The following is a 20,308-nucleotide window of genomic DNA, read 5'->3' as shown; positions in this document are numbered from 1 at the left end:
GTGGTTTTTGTCTTTGGTTCTGTGTATATGCTGGATTACATTTATTGATTTGCATATATTGAACCAGCCTTGCATCCCAGGGATGAAGCCCACTTGATCATGGTGTATAAGCTTTTTGATGTGCTGCTGGATTCGGTTTGCCAGTATTTTATTGAGGATTTTTGCATCAATGTTCATCAAGGATATTGGTCTGAAATTCTCTTTTTTGGTTATGTCTCTGCCAGGCTTTGGTATCAGGACAATGCTGGCCTCATAAAATGTGTTAGGGAGGATTCCCTCTTTTTCTATCGATTGGAATAGTTTCAGAAGGAATGGTACCAGTTCCTCCTTGTACCTCTGGTAGAATTCAGCTGTGAATCCGTCAGGTCCTGGACTCTTTTTGGTTGGTAAGCTATTGATTATTGCCACAATTTCAGAGCCTGTTATTGGTCTATTCAGAAATTCAACTTCTTCCAGGTTTAATCTTGGGAGGGTGTATTTGTCGAGGAATTTATCCATTTCTTCTAGATTTTCTAGTTTATTTGCATAGAGGTGTTTGTAGTATTCTGTGATGGTAGATTGTATTTCTGTGGGATGGGTGGCAATATCCCCTTTTTCATTTTTTATTGCATCTATTGGATTCTTCTCTCTTTTCCTCTTTATTAGTCTTGCTAGCAGTCTATCAATTTTGTTGATCTTTTCAAAAAACCAGCTCCTGGATTCATTAATTTTTTGAAGGGTTTTTTGTGTCTCTGTTTCCTTCAGTTCTGCTCTGATTTTAGTTATTTCTAGCCTTCTGCTAGTTTTTGAATGTGTTTGCTCTTGCTTTTCTAGTTCTTTTAATTGTGATGTTAGGGTGTCAATTTCGGATCTTTCCTGCTTTCTCTTGTGGGCATTTAGTGCTATAAATTTCCCTCTACACACTGCTTTGAATGTGTCCCAGAGATTCAAAAACCCAACTTTTTGTTTCATCGATCTTTTCTTCATTTCAAATTCTGTTATTTTTGCTCTGATCTTCATTTCTTTTCTTCTTCTAATTTTGGTTTGGTTTGTTCTTGCTTTTCTGGTTCTTTAAGATGCATTGCTGGCTGGATGTGGTGGCTGATGCCTGTAATACCAGCAGTTCGGGAGGCCAAGGCACATGAATCACTTGAACCCAGAAGTTTGAGACCAGCTTGGGCAACATGGTGAAACTCCATCTCCAGAAAAAATACAAATTAGTCACATGTGGTGGTGCACGCCTGTAGTCCCAACTACTTGGGGGGCTGAGGAGGGAGGATTGTTGAGCCCAGGAAGCTCTAGGCTGTAGTGAGCCATGATCATGCCACTGCACTACAGCCTGGGCAACAGAGTTTCTCTCTATCTCAAAGAAAAAAAAAAAAAAAAAAGAAAAAGAAAAGATGCATTGCTAAGTCATTTATTTGAAGTTTTTGTTCTTTTTTGTTGTAGGCACTTACAGCTGCATAAATTTCGCTCTCAGTACTGCTTTCACTGTATCCCATAGATCTTGGTATGTTGTGTTTTCATTATCGTTTGTTTCAAGAAATTTCTCAGTTTTCTTCTTAGTTTCTTCATTGACCCACTGGTAATTTAGGTGCATATCATCTAATTTCTATGTCTTTGTATAGTTTCCAAAGTTCTGGTTATTAATTTCTAGTTTTATTCCATGTGGTCAGAGAAAATGCTTGATATTATTTCAATTTTTAAAATATTTTACAGCTTGTTTTGTGACCTAATATATGGTCTGTCCTTGAGAATGATATACATGCTGAGGAGAGTAATGTGTATCTGTAGTCTTTGGATGAAATGTTCTGTAAATGTCTATTGGGTACACTTGTTCTGTAGTGCAGATTAAGTCTGATGTTTGTTGAGTTTCTTTCTGGGAGATCTGTCCAGTGCTAAAAGTGGGTGTTGAAGTCTCCAGCTATTACTGTATTGTGGTCTGGCTCTCTCTTTAGCTCGAATAATATTTGCTTTATGTATCTGGGTGCTCCAGTGTTGTGGGCATATATATACAATCATTATATCCTGTTGCCAGATTGACCTCTTTAGCCTTATGTAATGACCTTCTTTGTCTCTTCTTACAGTTTTTGTTTTGAAATCTATTTTGTCTAAGTATAGGTTCTCCTGCTTTTTTTTTTTTTGGTATAGAATATCTTTTTCTACCCTTTTTATTTTCAGTCTATATATATATATATATCTTTATAAGTAAAATATGTTTTTTGTAAGCCACAGATCATGGGGTCTTGTTTTATCATCCATTAAACCAGTCCATCTTTTGATTGAAGAGTTTAGTCCATTTACATTCAATGTTATTACTGATAAGGGCCTTAATCCTGCCATTTCATTATTTGTTTTCTGGTTGTCTTGTGGTATTCCTTCCTGTCTTCCTTTATTGAAGGTGATTTTCTCTTGTGGTATAATTTAATTTCCTGATTTTTATTTTTTGTGTGGTCATTGTTTGTTTTTTGGCTTGAGGTTACTGTGAGGCTTGCAAATACTGTTTTATAACCCATTGTTTAAAGCTGATGACAACTTGACACTGATTGCATAAACAGACATGCAAAAAGAAAACTAATACAAACTCTACACTTTACTTTTATCTCCCTAGTTTTTAACTTGTTGTTACTGTTTCTGTCTTACTGTACTATGTCTTAAAAAGTTGTTGTAGTTATTACTTTTAATTGGCTCATCATTTAGTCTTTCTACTTAAGAGGAGTTTACACTCAATTACAGTGTTACAATATTCTGTGTTTTTCTGTATGTTTACTATTACCAGTGAGTTTTGTACCTTCAGATGATTTCTTCTTGCTCATCAACATCCTTTTCTTTTAGATTAAATAACTGCCTTTAGCATTGTTTGTAGGACAGGTCTACTGTTGATGGAATGCTTCAGCTTTTGTTTTTCTGGGAAGGTCTGTTATTATCTTTCATGTTTGAAGGATATTTTGGTGGATATACTGTTCTAAGGTAAAATATATGTTTTTTTCTTCAGCACTTTAAATATGTCATGCCACTCTCTCCTGGTCTGTAAGGTTTCCCCTGAGAAGTCTGCTGCTAGATGTACTGGAGCTTCTTTGTGTGTTGTTTGTTTCTTTTTTCTTGCTGTTTTTAGGATCCTTTCTTTATCCGTGACCTTTGGGAGTTTGATTATTAAATGCCTTGAGGCAGTCTTTTTTGGGTTAAATCTGCTTGGTGTTCTATAATCTTCTTTTACTTGAACACTGATAACTTTCTCTAGGTTTGGGAAGTTCTCTGATATTATCCCTTCGAATAAACTTTCTACCTCTATCTCTCTTTCTGCCTCTTCTTTAAGGCCAGTAACTCTTACATTTGCCCCTTTGAGCCTATTTTCTAGATCTTATAGGCATGCTTCATTCTTTTTTCTTTTGTCTCCTTTGTATTTTCAAACAGCATGTCTTCAAGATTACTAATTCTTCTGCTTGATCAGTTCTGCTATTAAGAGACTCTGGGCCGGGCGCGGTGGCTCACGCTTGTAATCCCAGCACTTTGGGAGGCTGAGGCGGGCGGATCACGAGGTCAGGAGATCGAGACCACGGTGAAACCCCGTCTCTATTAAAAATACAAAAAAATTAGCCGGGCGTGGTGGCGGGCGCCTGTAGTCCCAGCTACTCGGAGAGGCTGAGGCAGGAGAATGGCGTGAACCCGGGAAGCGGAGCTTGCAGTGAGCCGAGACTGCGCCACTGCACTCCAGCCTGGGTGACAGAGCGAGACTCCGTCTCGAAAAAAAAAAAAAAAAGAGACTCTGATGCAGCCTTCAGTATGTCAGTTGCATTTTTAACTCCAGAATTTCTCCTTGATTCTTTTTAATTATGTCAATCTCTTTGTTAAGTTTATCTGATAGAATTTTGAATTCCTTTTCTGTTACTTGAGTTTCTTTGAGCTTTCTCAAAACAGCTATTTTGAATTCACTGTCTGAAAGGTCACATGTCTCTGGTTTTCCAGGATTGGTCACTGGTGTCTTACTTAGCTCATTTGGCAAAGTCATGTTTTCCTGGATGATCTTGATACTTGTAGATGTTTGTCAGTGTCTAGGCATTGAAGAGTTAAGTACTGTAGTCTTCACAGTCTGGGTTTATTTGTGCCAGTCTTTCTTGAGAAGGCTTTCCAGTTATTTAAAGAGACTTGGGCCCCTGCCCAATATCACTAGCGTTCTTGCAGACTTGTAGAGGCCTTGGTGGTCTTGGATAAGATTCGGAAGAATTCTCTGGGTTACCAGACAGAGACTCGTTCTCTTCCCTTATTTTCTCCCAAACAAATGTAGTCTCTTTCTCTCTGTGCTGAGCTGCCTGAAATTAGGAGTGTGATGATGCAAGCACCCTTGTGCCCAGCACCACTGGGATTGTGCTGGGTCAAACCTGAAGCCAGAACAGTACTGGATCTTGCCCATAACCTGCTATAAACACTACCTGGCTACCATCTATGTTCACTCAAGGCCTTAGAGCTCTACAATCAGCAGGTGATGAGGCCAGCCAGGTTTGTGTCCTTCCCTTCAGGGTGGCGAGTTCCCCCAGGCCCTGGGTGGGTCCAGAGATGCTGTCTGGTTGTCAGAGATTGAAGTTAGAAATCTTAGAAATGTATTTGGTGTTCTAGTGTTTTGTGGCTAAGTTGGCACTCAGACTACAACATAAAGTCCTTCCTGCTCTTCACTCCCCTTTCCACAGGCAGAAGAGCCTCTCCTTGTGGTCACCACCACCACCAGTCCATAGCAGGGTCCTGCCAGGCCACTGCTAGTGTTCACTTAAAGCCCAAGGGCTTTTCAGTCAGGTCGTGGTGAATGTTGCCAGGCCTGGGACTCACCCTTCAAGAGAGTGGGCTCCCCTCTGGCCCTGGGCAAATCTAGAAATGCTGTCTAAGAGTCAAATCCTGGAATCAGGCACCCCAAGAGTCCACGTGGTGCTCTGCCCTGCTGTGGCTGTGCTAGTACTTAAGGTGCAAGACAAAGGCTCCTTTACTTTTTCCTCTGCTTTCACAAGCAGAAGGAGTCTTTCACTCTAGCGACTACAACTGGGAATGTGCTGGGTCACCCCTGAAGTCAGTATGTCTCAAAGCCCAAGGCCCATGGCCTACTATTAATACCTTGGTATTGCTGCTGGTTATTTGGGGCCCAAGGTCCCTTTAGTCAGCAGGTGATGAATGCTGTCAGAACTGGGTCCTTCCCTTCAAGGCAGCAGGTTCCCTCTTGGCCCAGGATGTGTCTAGAAATGTCATTTAGGAGCTAGGGCTTGTAATGGTGGCTGCGTGACTCTGCCTGGCACCCTATTAGCTGCCTTCCATGGCCGAGGTGGTATCCAAGATGCAAGATAACATCCTCTTTGCTCTCCTCTCCTTAAACAGAAGGAATGAGACACTTTTGTTGCTGTGAACTGCACTGCCTGGTGTGGGGAAGGCATGGTGTAAGCAATCCTTTAGTGCCCTGGTTGGTGTTTTCCTAGCTCACAGTTGGTGTCTCCCTAGGTGCCACCCTAGTCCTCTGGCTCTGAGCCAAGCCCAGCACTAGGATTTGCCTAGAAATTGGAGTCATTGTATCCTAGACTGCCCTTCAAGTTTACCTAGGACCCCAGAGCACTTTGGCCAGTAGTGGCGAGATTGGCTGACAAACTGGAGTTCTGACCCACGGTATGGGCGATTTTCCTCTGGCTATATCTGGTCCAAATGCTTCCTCCATGCATGGGTACTCAAAGTCTCAGCCCCGCATGACTTTGCTCTCCACTCTGACAGGGCAGCACTGAATTCAGTGTACAGTTGCCAGTCACTGTGCTGTCCCTCCCCTAAGTGCACAGACTCTTCAGGCTGCACAGCCACTGCAGGAGTGAGTCAGGGAGGGGTGGTGTCAGCTATTTAAGTCTCTCCAACCTTCTTCAATGCCTCTTTCAATGATATGAAGTTAAAACCAGGTACTGTGATATTGCTCACCTGATTTTTGGTTCTCGTGATGGTGTTTTTGTGTGCAGGTAGTTGTTAAAATTTGGTGTTCCTGCAGAGGGTATGAATAGTGTAGCCTTCTGTTCCACCATCTTGCCTAACTTTCATTTCTTGATGTGTCTTTGCCAAAAGCTTTACCCCGATACTTCACTTTTAGCATCTTCACAGTCTTCTCAACATTGAAGTTTTTCCTGATTTGAGACAAATTTTTCTACCCATTAAGTGAATTTATTTTTTTAATTTCTTGTGCCTCCTTCTAATTTCTATTGTATGCTGTATAAATTGGAAGACTCTAAAGGGATGGGGAAACTGGAGTTAGAAATATTATGTAAAGGCCTTGATACTCTTACATTTTCCCCTTAGGATGGAATTTTTTAACCCAGAACAAATGAAAGGTGCAACTAGTTTTATAGACCTTATCTTCATACTATAGCATTTAGAATTCTGTTCCTTTATGTTATGGAAACCTTGGACAATTCTGAAATGATGAAGGTTCAGAGAGGCACTTGAATATATCTTAGTGGTTTGTTTTTTTGCTATATGATATATGACCTATCTTTACTCATTTAAGAGAGATCGGCAAGAAGTACGATCTAGGCCTGTTTCAACACAAATGAAATCATGTGATGACGAAGATGATTACAGTTTAAGGTAAACAACTTAAATTCTCAAACACCTTTTTTTAAAATGATGTACATTGATCTTTATGTAAGATCTTTTGGCATGCAAACATTGAAAAATCTATAATTTGAAGAATAATGTAAATATAGGGGGCTTATACCAATCAGACACAGTGCAAGCCCTTTATCTCATGTAATTTTCAAAATATTATTTTGAAATGTATATTCTTGTCCTCATTTTAAAAACTTCAGAGAGGAAACAGGAAAAGTATATAATCAGTGTGAATAAAACTATGAAATCATATTGTAGCAGACGGAATGATGATCACCAAACATTCCACCTCTCTTACAGTTGTCATTGGGCTATGAACAGAAGTTTAGTTAATCTCTTCCAAGCCAAAACAGACAAAAACTGGTGTGTGAACCTCCAAATGACTTTCCAGCCATGAAGATGAGTAAAATTCCAATTGGTAAAATCTCCTAGCCTGGTCTCTGGGTGACCGTGTGTGGAACATGTAGAAAAAAAGGATCCTTCTTCCTCACTACTGTTGCATTGAATGGGTTAAGCTACTGGAATTTTTAGGTTACTATCCCGCTTATCTTTGCTGATGTTGAAATTGATATTGGGAATGGAATGCTGCATAACAAAAATTCAGAAGTGTGGCATTACCTTAGCAGTTAGGTGGGAGCCAGCAAGGAAACTGATATTGGAGGCTGAAAAGATAAAGGATTAATGTTATGTAGTGGCAATGAATTTAGTAAAACTGTCATCTGTGGTAAATTGGGAGGCACAACAGGTGTCTAATGAACTTGTTCTCTGGGGAAAGAGGCTGAAACACAGTATCAACAGTATGTGCTGTTAAAGAAACAATTTTGGGAAACATTTGGCTGATTTGCAAGCAGAAATAAAAGGGAATACCTGATTATCTAATTCAGAGTCATAAAGATTTACAACCATGATTTCTTTGAAGAGCTTTATGGTTTTAACTCTTAGATTCAGGTTCTTTGATCCATTTTGAGTTAATTTTTGTATGTGGTATAAGAGTCAACCTCCATTCTTTTGCACATGGATAGCCATTTGTCTCAGCATTATTTGTGGAGAAGACTGTTCTTTCCCCGTTGAATGTTCTTAGCACTTTTGTCAAAAATCAGTTGACTGTAGATATATGGTTTTATTTTTGGACTTTCATATCTGTTCCATTGATCTATATAGTTGTCATTATGCCAGTAGCACACTCTTGATTACCCTTGTTGTAACTGTGGAGTTGTGGAGTAAGCTGGTTTTAGACCTCAAGAATTACAAGGTAAAATTGAGAAAATCTATAAGGAACAAAAGCCTATCAAAATTCAACCTTGGGACAAATATCAGACTAAACATGTGGACTTTATGACTACTGATAAAATTTTTCAGTGGATTAAGGCTCCTCAGGGCAAGGATCAGATTAAATGGCACATAGTGAAACTTTTCATTTGGGTAAAATGGCCCATGGCAAAGACCTAACTAAAGTTATAGTCTCTCCTTAGAAGCTTGACAGTGTTAAAGTAACCCATTTTTAAATTGAGAAAGAGAGGTCAGGTGAAGAAATAAATAAAGAATTAGTCTTGGAAAGAATTGTAGGTGATGTAATGGCTTGTAGAGCTGGCTGAAATTAAATAGGGAAGAAACCCACTAGTTTGGGGGAAAGTTTTATCAGCAAACAAACTCTAAGAATGGACTAAAATTATTTCTGGCTTTTAATATATTAAAACAACTATGGGTACCCCGCCTCCCAGTATTCTAAGATCAAGAAGCAGGCTATAAGAGGTGCATAGCCCTACAGGGTTTAGAGACAAAAGAAAAGTTTATTACTGACATGGCAGTATATTTGGCTCATGTGAAATATTGGGACATTATTCACTTATTCAAAAATAATTATTGCATACGATCCAGTATTTCCCTTCCTAGATATTTACCCAAGAGAAATATAGACATATATCCACGAAGAAACCTGCGTGTGAATTTTTAGATCAGTTTTATTCATAATTACCAAAACCTGGAAATAATTAAAATATTTATCAATTGGTGGCTGGATAAACAAATTATGGTATATCCATGCAATGGAATACAACTTGGCAATAAAAAGACATGAACTACTAATAGAATAACAACATAACTAAGTGAAAGAAGCCGGGCTAAAAAACATACATAATCTATGCTTTCACTTATTTGATGCTCTGGAAAGGGCAGAGCTTTAGGGACAGAAATCAAAGTGATTGTCTGGGGCTTGAGTAGGGGTTAGGGGACTACCAAGGAACACAAGGGAACTTTTTGAGATGATGGAAATACTCTCTGTCTTGGTGGTTGTGGTGGTTATGTGACCATATACATTTGCTAAAACGTATTGAACTGTATATGTAAAAAGAGTATATTGTGTGATGTATCAATTATATCTCAAACCTGAAAAAAATAATTTTTGAACACTGTTAGTGCCAGGTCTAGCTACTGGTATTACAGTGGTGAGTAAACAGACCTGATCTTGCTTCCAAGAACTTAATATGTGTTGCTTTTGAGTATTTTTTAAGTACATCAATTACACATTTTTGTATTTTGATATACATATGTACGTGTACATATAACATGAAACCACTTATCTTTATTATATGTAATACTGTGATATTGTATGAAAAATAGATATGTAAGTTATCAAAATTTCAAAATTTGGATTATACATAAGATTAGACATGATGTTTCTCCAGTAAACTAAAGAACTGAAATCATGCTAACAACAGATGATGATGTTGTGATGATGACGCTGTTTACCTATCAGTTTTTTTTTTAATGCTGCTGTTTGAACAGATGGCTTTTACCACGTAAAACATGGCATTTGGTGATCGGTGGGGAATTGCTGAATATAGGAGATAATTCTATAAAGAAACCATTCATTTCAGGTTGGAACAATGATATTCCACCTAAATAATTATAGTTAGGAAGAATATATTTTAATAGGTCTTCAACACCCAGGATGACTCTGTCAAAAAATGTGATGGGAAACCAGAGTTTAATTTCCTAATAATGTAGTATACATATCCTCCAGTATGCTTGAAGCATGGTTTACCATAGAGTTATTTCCATCATATTACAAACAGACATTTCATGGAGTTAAACAAAAGTAAGAATACCATATTATAGCTTATTTTTCATGGAAGTACACTAGCAAAGTAATATCGCTGTGAAATCTGATGGAGACAGATAACCCTTAAATGTCTTTTGGCTGATATGTATGCATGTGTGTGGGGGAATGGAATGAAAGGTACAGAAAATGTACTAAAGAAATGACAAACATTAATTTAAAATGAGGAAGATTAAAGAGGACACTTAAAACTTGTATGATGTTTGGAAACATTTTCATGTCATTTGTGAGAATGATTTAGTTTCTGTAATTTTTAACATATTTTGAAAGCCTTTTTCTCTTCCCAGAGGTATTTCTAATAGTTAAGAGGTTTATTTATCTAAGTATATCTTTGTATTTAATATGAAAAAATTTATGCATGGCTAGCTAAGTGGGAGGCATCTGATGGAAAATAATTTTAGTTTTATGTCCTCTCCAATGGTTAGGAGTTTCTCAGGGGATATAGTGGAGTTTTTTTGTAGCAATAATGGATGCTAACATGGTATGTTTTCAGAAATATAAATACAATGCCCAAGACAATGGGTTAGGCAAACTTATTCTGTAAAGGGGCAGATAGCAAATATTTTTAGATTTGTGGGCCATATACTCTGTTGTACCTGCTTAACTTTAAGGTTGTAGTGTGAAAACAGCCACAGATAATACATAAGTGAATGAATGGGTGGATTCAGCCTGTGGGCCATAGTCTGCAGACCTCCACAAACACTCCTTATTTGAAACTACAAATATATTTTGAAAAACCTTGTGTATAAAAATGAATTGCATTTTAGGTGTATGTATTCATGCACTCAACAAATACTTATGCACCAGTAGTACCTGGCATATAAACTTTTAAATTGACTAGGCATAGAATATTGAACAAGGCTGACATGATTTCTACCCTCATAGAGTTCACAGTATAATGAGGAAAACAGGCACTGACCAGGTGTTTTAAGTGGATTAAAAGAACAGTAACATTGAGTGGGCTCACAATAAAAAGCCCTGTGGTGAATCATTTGTAAAATGGGTAATTGCTGTGGATAGCCCACAATTACTCTTTATGATTTCCATTCATTAAAATTTTTGCTACATTTTCCTACTAGAATATTGGCATTATAATGTATCTTCTCAAAGGTGAATTATTTAACCAAAGCATTTTTCTTGTTTATGGTGCTCATTCACAATAAATTAACATGTGGGTAACTAGAATTATAGCAAAGTCTGTTTGATTGTTGAATATTTTCCCTTTCAAATATAATTGTTGAATTTCATTGTCTCAGCTCAGTGTCATCTATTATTAATGTATAATGTTTATTTTTGGTCTGTAGAGGTCTGTTACCATCTGAAGGGATAGTTCATCTTCATTCAGAAACTAAGGTATGAAATTTAACTTTCTGTGAATGCGATTATATTCTGTAGAACTCAGGTTATTTTTTAGACTTTTCTTAGACAAAGCAGAGAAGGGGTATGACTCAACAGAAATAGAATATAAACCTTAATACTCAGAGGGATGCATTTATGAAATGTCACTCATAAAATAAATGGAATCCTTTGTTGTCTCATAATTTCACTGAATAATTTGGAGGTATAGTGGAAAAAATTCTAGGTGAAATGACTTTGTAAACTGAGGCTTTTTTTTTTTCTGAAACTTAAATCTAGTAGAGAGAAGGCCTGAAAAAGAATGATACTCATATACAAAGAAGGTGATTTGAAAAGTTTGTTTGTTCACTTAAATATTTACAGTGTAGAGATCACTCTTCCAGGTGTAGAACATAGTGGGATCTATGTTTCCCATCCATGGAGACCTAAGCCAAGGGAACTGTATACTTAAAGGCCACGGAAGGTCTGCCTGGGGAATAATAATTGGTTCGTGAGGAGAACTAAATTCTGTGAGTCAGAACATCCAGATTTATTCATGACATTCCATTGGCTAGCTGAATACCGTTGAATCTTTAGGACTCATTTTCCTTATACTTGAATTTCTTGGTTTTGGTGTAATCTAGGTCTTTTCCAGCTATACAGTTTTGATATTCTTGAAAACACATTTTTGGTAATTCCATGAAAATAGCACTTTTTCTGTGTAGCAAAATAGCAACTCTACGTGTTACAGAATTGCTTTCTTTGGCAAATGATTAGACTCTAATCAATACTTTCAATGCTTTTCATGTAGCCAAAGACCAAAAACATTGATCCTGTAAACAAGGTTCAAAACAAATTACACTCTGCAAATAAAGGAAGGAAAACAAATTCAAGGTATAGTATAGTTTTCAAAGTATTTCTTTTTTTTTTAGTTTTGTAATTCACAATACCATTATTCTTAATTATTAAGCTCTGTTTGTTTTTCCAGATCTTTTTACACCCTAAACATTAAGTTACACCACATATATTTTATCCACATTCAGTAATTTAGAACATTTTCTACTCAGAAATGTTTTGCAGCAGTTAACAAATATTTTATATTGTTCTCTTAAGCAAAATTGCTAAATCTAAAATTTTTATAAATGTTATTTCTAGTGAGTTATTCTCTTAGAACTGTGTCTACAACTGAGGTTTTTTTTTTTTTTTTTTTTTTTTTTTTTTTTTTTTTTTTTTTTTTTTTTTTTTAAATCTCTGCCTAGTTCTCCCAAATAGGCTCAATAGTGTATTTTTTTAGTATTTGACAAAGTGCATACATTATTTTGTCTGTTGAGCTACAGAATGATTTGGCATGCTCTAAATAGGACTATAATATAATTATAATTTACATTTTGTTGTTTTGGGTGAGAAAGAATTCAAGACGGTTCTTAGTATTACAAGCATAAAAAGGGACCCAAGATGCTCCCTAGGATAGGATGCTTTCTAGAAAAGGTGGAGGATTGGGTTGCACCAACCATCTTCAGTAAGTTATTAAATTTATTTGTCTATTACTTACCCAGGCTGATCATTGTATTGTAATTCTGGAAAAATCTTTGTTCACTTTTGTGTCTTTTAATTGTTTAAATAACTTTTTTGTTTTTTTTTTAATAAAAGGGATGGAAAAAATAGAGTGAAGTGATAAGGAACAGAAAAATAACTATACAATAGATTGAAGAAAAGAACATACATGCCACATACATGCATATATAACTGGAAAGGGTTATCTTTTCAGACTTCACATTTTTTTTTAAAAAGTTGATTTTTCAAATAGAATTCTGAAGATCGAGACCTACTATTTGATAGCACAATAGGGTGACAATAGCCAATAATAACTTAATTGTATTTTTAAAATAACTTAAAAAGAGTGTAATTAGATTGTTTGTAACTCAAACAATAAATGCCTGAGGGGATGGATACCCCTTTCTCCATAATGTGCTCATTTCACCTTGCATTCCTGTATGAAAACATCTCATATACCCCATAAATGTGTATACCTACTGTGTACCCACAAAAAATTAAAATGAAAAGAATTCTGAAGCCTTTGTTTATGTTTTAAAAGTGAACTTGGCTTTCAGAACCATAAATTTGTTGATGTGTCAATGAATTAGGCCTGGCCTATTCCTCAGTGCCTTTAGAAATGAGTTTTATTTTGTCTGTCTTCTCCATTTCATTAAAAAAAAATTACATCCAGCTTTTTGGTTAGTGTTGATCGTGGTAAGAATGTATTTCTTTGGGTGGACAAAGTGTTGTTTGATTGAGCTATTAGCTCTTCACTCTGTAATTCTTTCTCAAGGGGTATTTTTCTTTGTTGTTTGTAGAATTATGGCCAGGATGATGTCAGTTTGTACAGTTTTTCTCTAGAAGCATGTAAATTTAAAAGCCATATGCTGGATTTGACCTAGGAGGCCAAGTGCAGTACTCTTAGTTTTGGTATTGCCTTATTTGGAGGCAAAGTCTAGACATCTGGCCTGATAAAGCCTTCTCCAGCTCTGTGGTCATATGATTCATAAAAACCAAAAATCTGCTAAGTCTCTTGTAATATAGTCCTTGAAAGTATCATATGTAGATTTCATCATAAATTTAAAATGTGTAATAGTAGTCTCTTGTAATATAATCCTTAAAAATATCAATTACAGATTTCATCATAAATTTAAATTTATAATAATTTTGATCTGCTTATTTGGGTAAAAGGCATATATCCTTTCTACCTTTCTATTTTGTTCATATGTACGTATATACATACATATGTATTTAATTTTTATTTTTTAGTGTTAAATTGAAATACTCTGATGTCCAAACTGCCGACGATGTTGCCATTCCAGAGGATTTCTCAGACTTTTCCCTTGCAAAAACAATTAGCAAAATTGAAGGGCAACTGGAGGAAGAAGGCTTACCTGAATATATAGATGATATTTTTTCTAGTGTTAGTAATGACATTGGAACAGGTAGATTTTCTTTTGTTTTTTATTTTTATCTTTATAGCACAGTTACTTAGAAGAAGAAATCTTGGGGAACTATTTCTTACATTTAAAAAAAATGTATTGTGATGTCTTGGTTTGTTTCAGAATAATCTAGTAGGATGTGGTGGAGGGAGGAATGAATGGGATTATAGATGAAATAAAATTGGCCATGAGTCAGTCATTGTTAAAGATAGGTCGTGGGTAAATGAGGTTCATTGAACTTGCCTACTTTTATGTTTCATATTTTCCATTATAAAAAGTAAAAATAAAAATATATTGTACTAGTTTGATTGAATACATTTCAACTTAAGTTAAAATACCCATTGCTTATTGTTAAAATATTAAAAAAGTTTTTCATTTACTGTTAATATATTTTATTTATTGCATGTTAAAATATATTTTGTTTATTGCATGTTAAACCAACACATGCGAAAGGACAAATGAACTGACATTGCATTAGGTAAAACAATCAAATGAGTTTTCTAATGAATATAATTTTTCTTCTTATTAACTCATTCTTTGCATATCACTAGAATAATAATACTAAATTTCGATCAACCAAAAACATTACTAAATTTATGAGGAGCCTCCTATGCTATTGAAACAAAAAAGTAAGGCAATTGAGTGTATATGAACTAGTTACTGCCGAACTATAATACAATTAATTGTGACTGCAGGCAAGCCACTTAGCCCCTCTGTAATAGCAGTTTATTCATTTGAAAATTTAGTAGTTTGTATTAGATGATCATAAAGTTTATGTATTAGTCTGTTCCTGCACTGCTATAAAGAAATACCTGAGACTGTAATTTATAAAGAAAAGGTTTAATTGGCTCATGGTACTGCAGGATGTACAGGAAGCATAGCAGTTGCTGCTTCTGGGGAGGCCTCAGGAAACCCAATCATGGCGGAAGGCAAACAGGGAGTGACGCATCTCACACGGTGGGATCACGAACAAGAGACAGACCGGGGAGGTGCTACATGCTTTTAAACAACCAGATTTCATGAGAACTCACTATCATGAGGACACTACCAAAAGGGATGATACTAAACCATTCATGAGAAACTCTGCTGAATGGATCACCCGCATGATCCATTCACCTCCCACCAGGCCCCACCTCCAACACTGGGGATTACAATTCAACATGAGATTTGGGTGGGGACACAGATCCAAACCATATCAGTTTATCTTTAAAATTCTCTGATTCTATGAAAAATCATAATTTATATGTGTAATAATTATTGTGTTACACACTAGTCATAAGTAGGGAGCAGTTTTCTTCTGCACGTACTATACTTACTGATCTAATCAAGCTTTCTAGGGCTAGTTATGGTAAGGGAAGGTAAATGGAGCAGTAAGTTGCCTTTAGGTCTCTCTAAGATGCTTTTGAGGATGTGATACCCAGGCATTGATTGTTCCTTGGTAGAGGAACATGGTCCCATGTCCCATGGCCCTGTTAGAACTTTGCCTCCCTGTGTTCCCTTTTTAGTATCACTGGTCTAGGTGTCTTCTCTTTTGGGAGAATTTTCTCTTATTTCAGATGATGCTTGGAATGGTTTGGTTGTGTGTGGGAGAAAAAGACCAAGAAGTAGTTTGGGAGCACAGATTACTTTGTAAGATTAAAGCTAGGGTCGAGTGGGGAGCAGAGTTTAGTACTGTGTGCCTCCAGACAAGGGAGCACTCTGCTCCTTGAGTTAGAGTTGAGGTAGAGTTACTAAGGTTAGAGTTAGAGAGAAAAAGAAATGGGAAAAGTCATGCTCTCCTATTTTTTCTTCCCTCTTTCCCTCAGAGGCCAACTACTGTCAACTTCGCCCTTTTTAATTTGTCATTTCCCTCTATTCCCTGCTCACCTGGAGTTACATGAGAGGCTGGTAGGAGAGTTGAGGCCAAAGAGACCTAGGTAGGGTTAGAGCCAACCATAATTCATCAGCTCCATGATAACACTGAGGGCACTTTAAAAAGCCGGAAGTGTGTATGGAGATGTTTTATGCTCTGCACGTCACATGTGTATGGCTTAGTGGGATTTGTCCTAATGACTTCTCAGAGCGGTTCCAAGTATTTCCTCAAGATAAATTCCATGATGGTAAGGGTTGTTTTATAATATACCTACTATGCCATTTTGAGCAAATGACTGAATGACTTATGAATGAGTTCTAAGCTCAGTTTTCACTTTATTTACTTTATGGGCCTATAAACTTCAAAGATTTACTGCTGATATTATTGAATAATGAAGTTTTGCTGGCAGTAAAGTACCAAAGATAGGTCTTGAAGGTTTGTGGAAGAAAGCTTAGACAGTAAGGTATTAGTGTATTTCTTTGCTTCAAAGACACATATACTACATTTTAACTGCTCAGAAATTGGGATCTATGTTACAGTTAGTGGCATTTTGTAATCACAATGGCTGGATTGAAGCTGAGTTTTGCTAGAGAAGATTTATGTTTGTTTCTGCCAAACACTCAGGGACATTACTGACCTGAGAACACTTTAAATTCTCTGATGTAGTTTGGACCACCCTGGTGAGTGTGAATTTAGTCTGCAAACTTATGTGAATACCACCTGTGATTTCTTTCTGTTGAGTGGATTTATTCTTCGTTGACCTTTTCATTAGAACTGTTTAGTACCTATAGTGCCCCCTAACAGATATCTCCTATTTGACTCCCCATCTTGAGTATTTTCTTCTTTATAAAGTAACGGTCTTACAACTGATGTCATCTTAGATTCAGCAAAAGACAGTAAATATAATTATTTAAATTCACAGAAGCACAGATCAGATTTCTAAAGGCCAAACTCCGTGTTATGCAGGAGGAATTGGATAATGTTGTATGTGAATGCAATAAAAAGGTAAGTTTTAAAAACCTCTTAAAAGGCTCTAATATTCAAAGACATTTTAGGAGCAATTTCAATTATATTTTTTGAATTACTTTATTTAGATATAAATCAGTTAAATTTTGAATTCAAAAAGTGTATATAAGTACTGAACTTTATTCTGAGATGTTGAATTTTCACAGAGCTGAAATATCTTAAATTCGTGTTACAATTAGAATTCTCTATATTAGTCTTACAAATGTAGTGTATGTAAGCCATTAAATGCAAATAAAACATTTGACTTCCATTTTTGAAGATAAAAATAGACTGTAATTTGTCTTTCATGAAATGTGTATAAATATCAAAGAACATATGAAACTTCTTTTTTTCTGCTTTGTTTTGATAACAAATCTTATATATTTTTTCACATAATCTATAACTTCATAACTATAGGAGGATGAAATTCAGAATTTAAAGTCTCAAGTAAAAAATTTTGAAGAAGACTTTATGAGACAGCAGCGAACAATTAATATGCAACAGTCTCAAGTAGAAAAATACAAGACTCTTTTCGAAGAAGTAAACAAAAAGTGTGATGGATTACAGCAACAGTTGTCTTCAGTAGAAAGGGTAATTATTTTGGTATTTTTCCTAGCTTAATGCCAAAGATACAATAAAATTATTAAAGTTACACATTTGTATAGATGCCATTTTGACAGTTCAGTTATTTTATTAGTATTTACTGAAAACTCTTTCCCCTTACATAGAATATTTTTAACAACTTTATTGAGATGTAATTCACCCTTTTTAAAGTAAACAATTCAATGGCTTTTGGTGTATTCATAGAATTGTGCAGCTATCACCACAACCATTTTTGTAATCCCTAAAAGATACTTCATACCTTTTAGCCACCACACCCTGGCCCTGCTCCCCTCAATCCCTTACAGCCCTAGGCAACCACTATTCTATTTTATGTCTCAATAAATTTGTCTATTCTGGAAATCTCATATACATGGAATCATATAATATGTGGTCTTTTGTGACTGACTTTTACTTATTTTCAAGGTTCATCCATGTTGCAGCCCCTATAAGTATTTTATTTCTTTTTATTGGCAAGTAACATTCTGTTATATGGATAGAACACATTCAATTTATCTGTTTATCAGTTGGTAGCTTTGGGTTATTTGGGTTGTTTCTACTGTCTGGTAATTTTAAATACTTTGAATATTCATGTACAAGTTTTTGTGTGCACGTTTTTATTTCTCTTGGTTATATAGCCAGGAATGGAATTGCTGGGTCATATGGAAATCTCGTGTTGACCTTTTGAGGAATTGCTGACTGTTTTCCAAACTGCGTGTACCATTTTACATTCCTACCAGTAGTGCATGAAGGTCCTAATTTCTACACATCCTCACCAACATCTACTAGATTATCTTTTTGATTGTAGCCATACTGCAAGTGTAAAAGGGTTACTTCATTGTGGTTTTGATTTGCATTTCCCTAATAACTAATGATGTTGAACATCTTTTCATGTGCTTATTGGCATTTGTATATTTTCTTTAGAGAAATGTCTGTTAAGGTCTTTGCCCATTTTTTAAATTGGATTTGAAAAAATTACTGAATAATAAGAACTTTTAACTTCTTTATGTGTTTAGATACAAATCCCTTATCAGATATATGATTTGCAAATAGTTTTCCCACACAGTGGGTTGTCTTTCACTTTCTTTATGGTACTCTAAAGGCACAGAAGTTTTAAATTTTGATGAAGTCCAGTTTATCTAATATTTATTTGGTTTCCTGTGCTTTTGGTGTCATATTTAAGGGGAGAATGTATTTTAAATAAAGTATCCTAGCTTATATTAGTGTGCCATTGTGAAAATAAAAATATACTGTTTGAGATTGCTTTGTAAAATGTAGTGACGATAAGAATTATGTAATATAGCACATCCTGAGATTTAGTAAGAAAATGTGCACCCTTTATTAGTACCCTTACATTTCTCTTTCGTATGGTCATATTTAAAAACCCTGCTTTTTAAACATTTTGGTCTTGTATAATTAGCTTTATCTTGTAATAAATTTTAATATCAGAACCACTTAGATAAAATTTATATGCAGTAAATTCACACTTTTTAGTGTACGATTCTATGAGTTTTGACAAATGTATGCAGTAATATAACTATCACTATAATTGAGACATAGAACAGTTCCATCAGCCCCCCAAAATTCCCTGTGAATTTAGTGAAGGCCTTCCCTAATCCCAGCACCAGGCAACCACTGATCCGTGTTTGGTTCTTAAATTTTGGACTTTTCCCAAATGTCACATAAATAGAATTGCATAGGATATAGCCTTTTGAATCTGGTTTTTTTTTTTCCAGTTAGCATAAAACATTTGATATGGTTTGGCTGTGTCCCCACCCAAATTTCATCTTGAATTACCACTTGTTGCGGGAGGGAGCTGGTGGGAGGTAATTGAATCATGGGGGCAAGTCTTTCCTGTGCTGTTGTTGTGATGGCGAAAAAGTCTCAGGAGATCTGATGGTTTTAAAAGGGGGTTTCCCAGTGCAAACTCTCTTCTTTTACCTTCCAACATGATTGTGAGGCCTCCCCAGCCATGTGGAACTGTGGGTCCAATAAACCTCTTTCTTTTGTAAATTACCCAGTCTTGGGTATGTCTTTATCAGCAGCATGATGATGAACTAATCCAGTAAATTGGTACCAGTAGAGTCGGGCGCTACTGAAAAGATACCCAAAAATGTCAAAGTGACCTTGGAACTGGGTAACAGGCATAGGTTGGAAAAGTTTGGAGGGCTCAGAAGAATACAGGAAAATGTGGGAAAGTTTGGAACTCCCTAGGGACTTGTTGAATGGCTTTGACCAATATACTGATAATGATATGGACAATGAAATCCAGGCTGAGGTGGTCTCAGATGGAGATGAGGAACTTGTTGGGAACTAGAGCAAAGGTGACCCTTGTTACGTTTTAGCAAAGAGACTGGTGGCATTTTGCTCCTCCCCTAGAGATCTGTGGAACTTTGAACTTGAGAGAGATGATTTAGGGTATCTGGTGGAAGAGATTTCTAAGCAGCAAAGCACTCAAGAGATGACTTTTGGTGCTGTTAAAGGCACCCAGTTTTAAAAGGGAAACAGAGGACAAAAGTTTGGAAAATTTGCAGCCTGACAATGCAATGGAAAAGAAAATCCCATTTTCTGAGGAGAAATTCAAGCCGGCTGCAGAAATTTGCATAAGTCATGAGGAGCTGAATGTTAATCCCCAAGACAATGGGGAAAATGTCTCCCAAGGTATGTCAGAGGTCTTCATGGCAGCCCCTCCCATCACAGGCCCGGAGGCCTAGGAGGCATGATTGGTTTTGAAATGTGAGGACATGAGATTTGGGAGGGTCCTGGGGTAGAATATGGTTTGGCGGTGTCCCCACCCAAATTTCATCTTGAATTCCCACGTGT

The 20,308-nt window shown here is 36.3% G+C and overlaps 1 protein-coding gene across 15 annotated transcripts in view; it reads left to right on the top strand.

Moving 5' to 3' along the window:
* Window positions 1-20,308, top strand: part of TEX9 (testis expressed 9) — a 190,118-nt gene that overhangs the window by 133,186 nt on the left and 36,624 nt on the right. For 7 of the 15 annotated variants that reach the window (XM_063639424.1, XM_055279278.2, XM_063639422.1 and 4 more), the window contains 6 exons: window positions 6,497-6,576; window positions 11,020-11,068; window positions 11,862-11,944; window positions 13,856-14,031; window positions 16,803-16,885; window positions 17,303-17,476. In XM_063639424.1, coding sequence (XP_063495494.1) covers window positions 6,539-6,576; window positions 11,020-11,068; window positions 11,862-11,944; window positions 13,856-14,031; window positions 16,803-16,885; window positions 17,303-17,476 — 603 coding nt within the window. In that variant the 5' untranslated portion in view covers window positions 6,497-6,538. Of the gene's footprint in view, window positions 1-367; window positions 387-1,428; window positions 1,490-6,496; window positions 6,577-11,019; window positions 11,069-11,861; window positions 11,945-13,855; window positions 14,032-16,802; window positions 16,886-17,302; window positions 17,477-20,308 lie in introns of those variants that run through there. The other 8 variants (XM_063639425.1, XM_063639426.1, XM_063639430.1 and 5 more) reach the window with 6 other exon arrangements.

This window comes from Symphalangus syndactylus, chromosome 5 (assembly GCF_028878055.3).
Source record: "Symphalangus syndactylus isolate Jambi chromosome 5, NHGRI_mSymSyn1-v2.1_pri, whole genome shotgun sequence".
NCBI lineage: Eukaryota > Metazoa > Chordata > Mammalia > Primates > Hylobatidae > Symphalangus > Symphalangus syndactylus.
The sequence above is the reverse complement of the archived record's forward strand: the minus strand, read 5'-3'. Positions and strand labels throughout refer to the sequence as shown.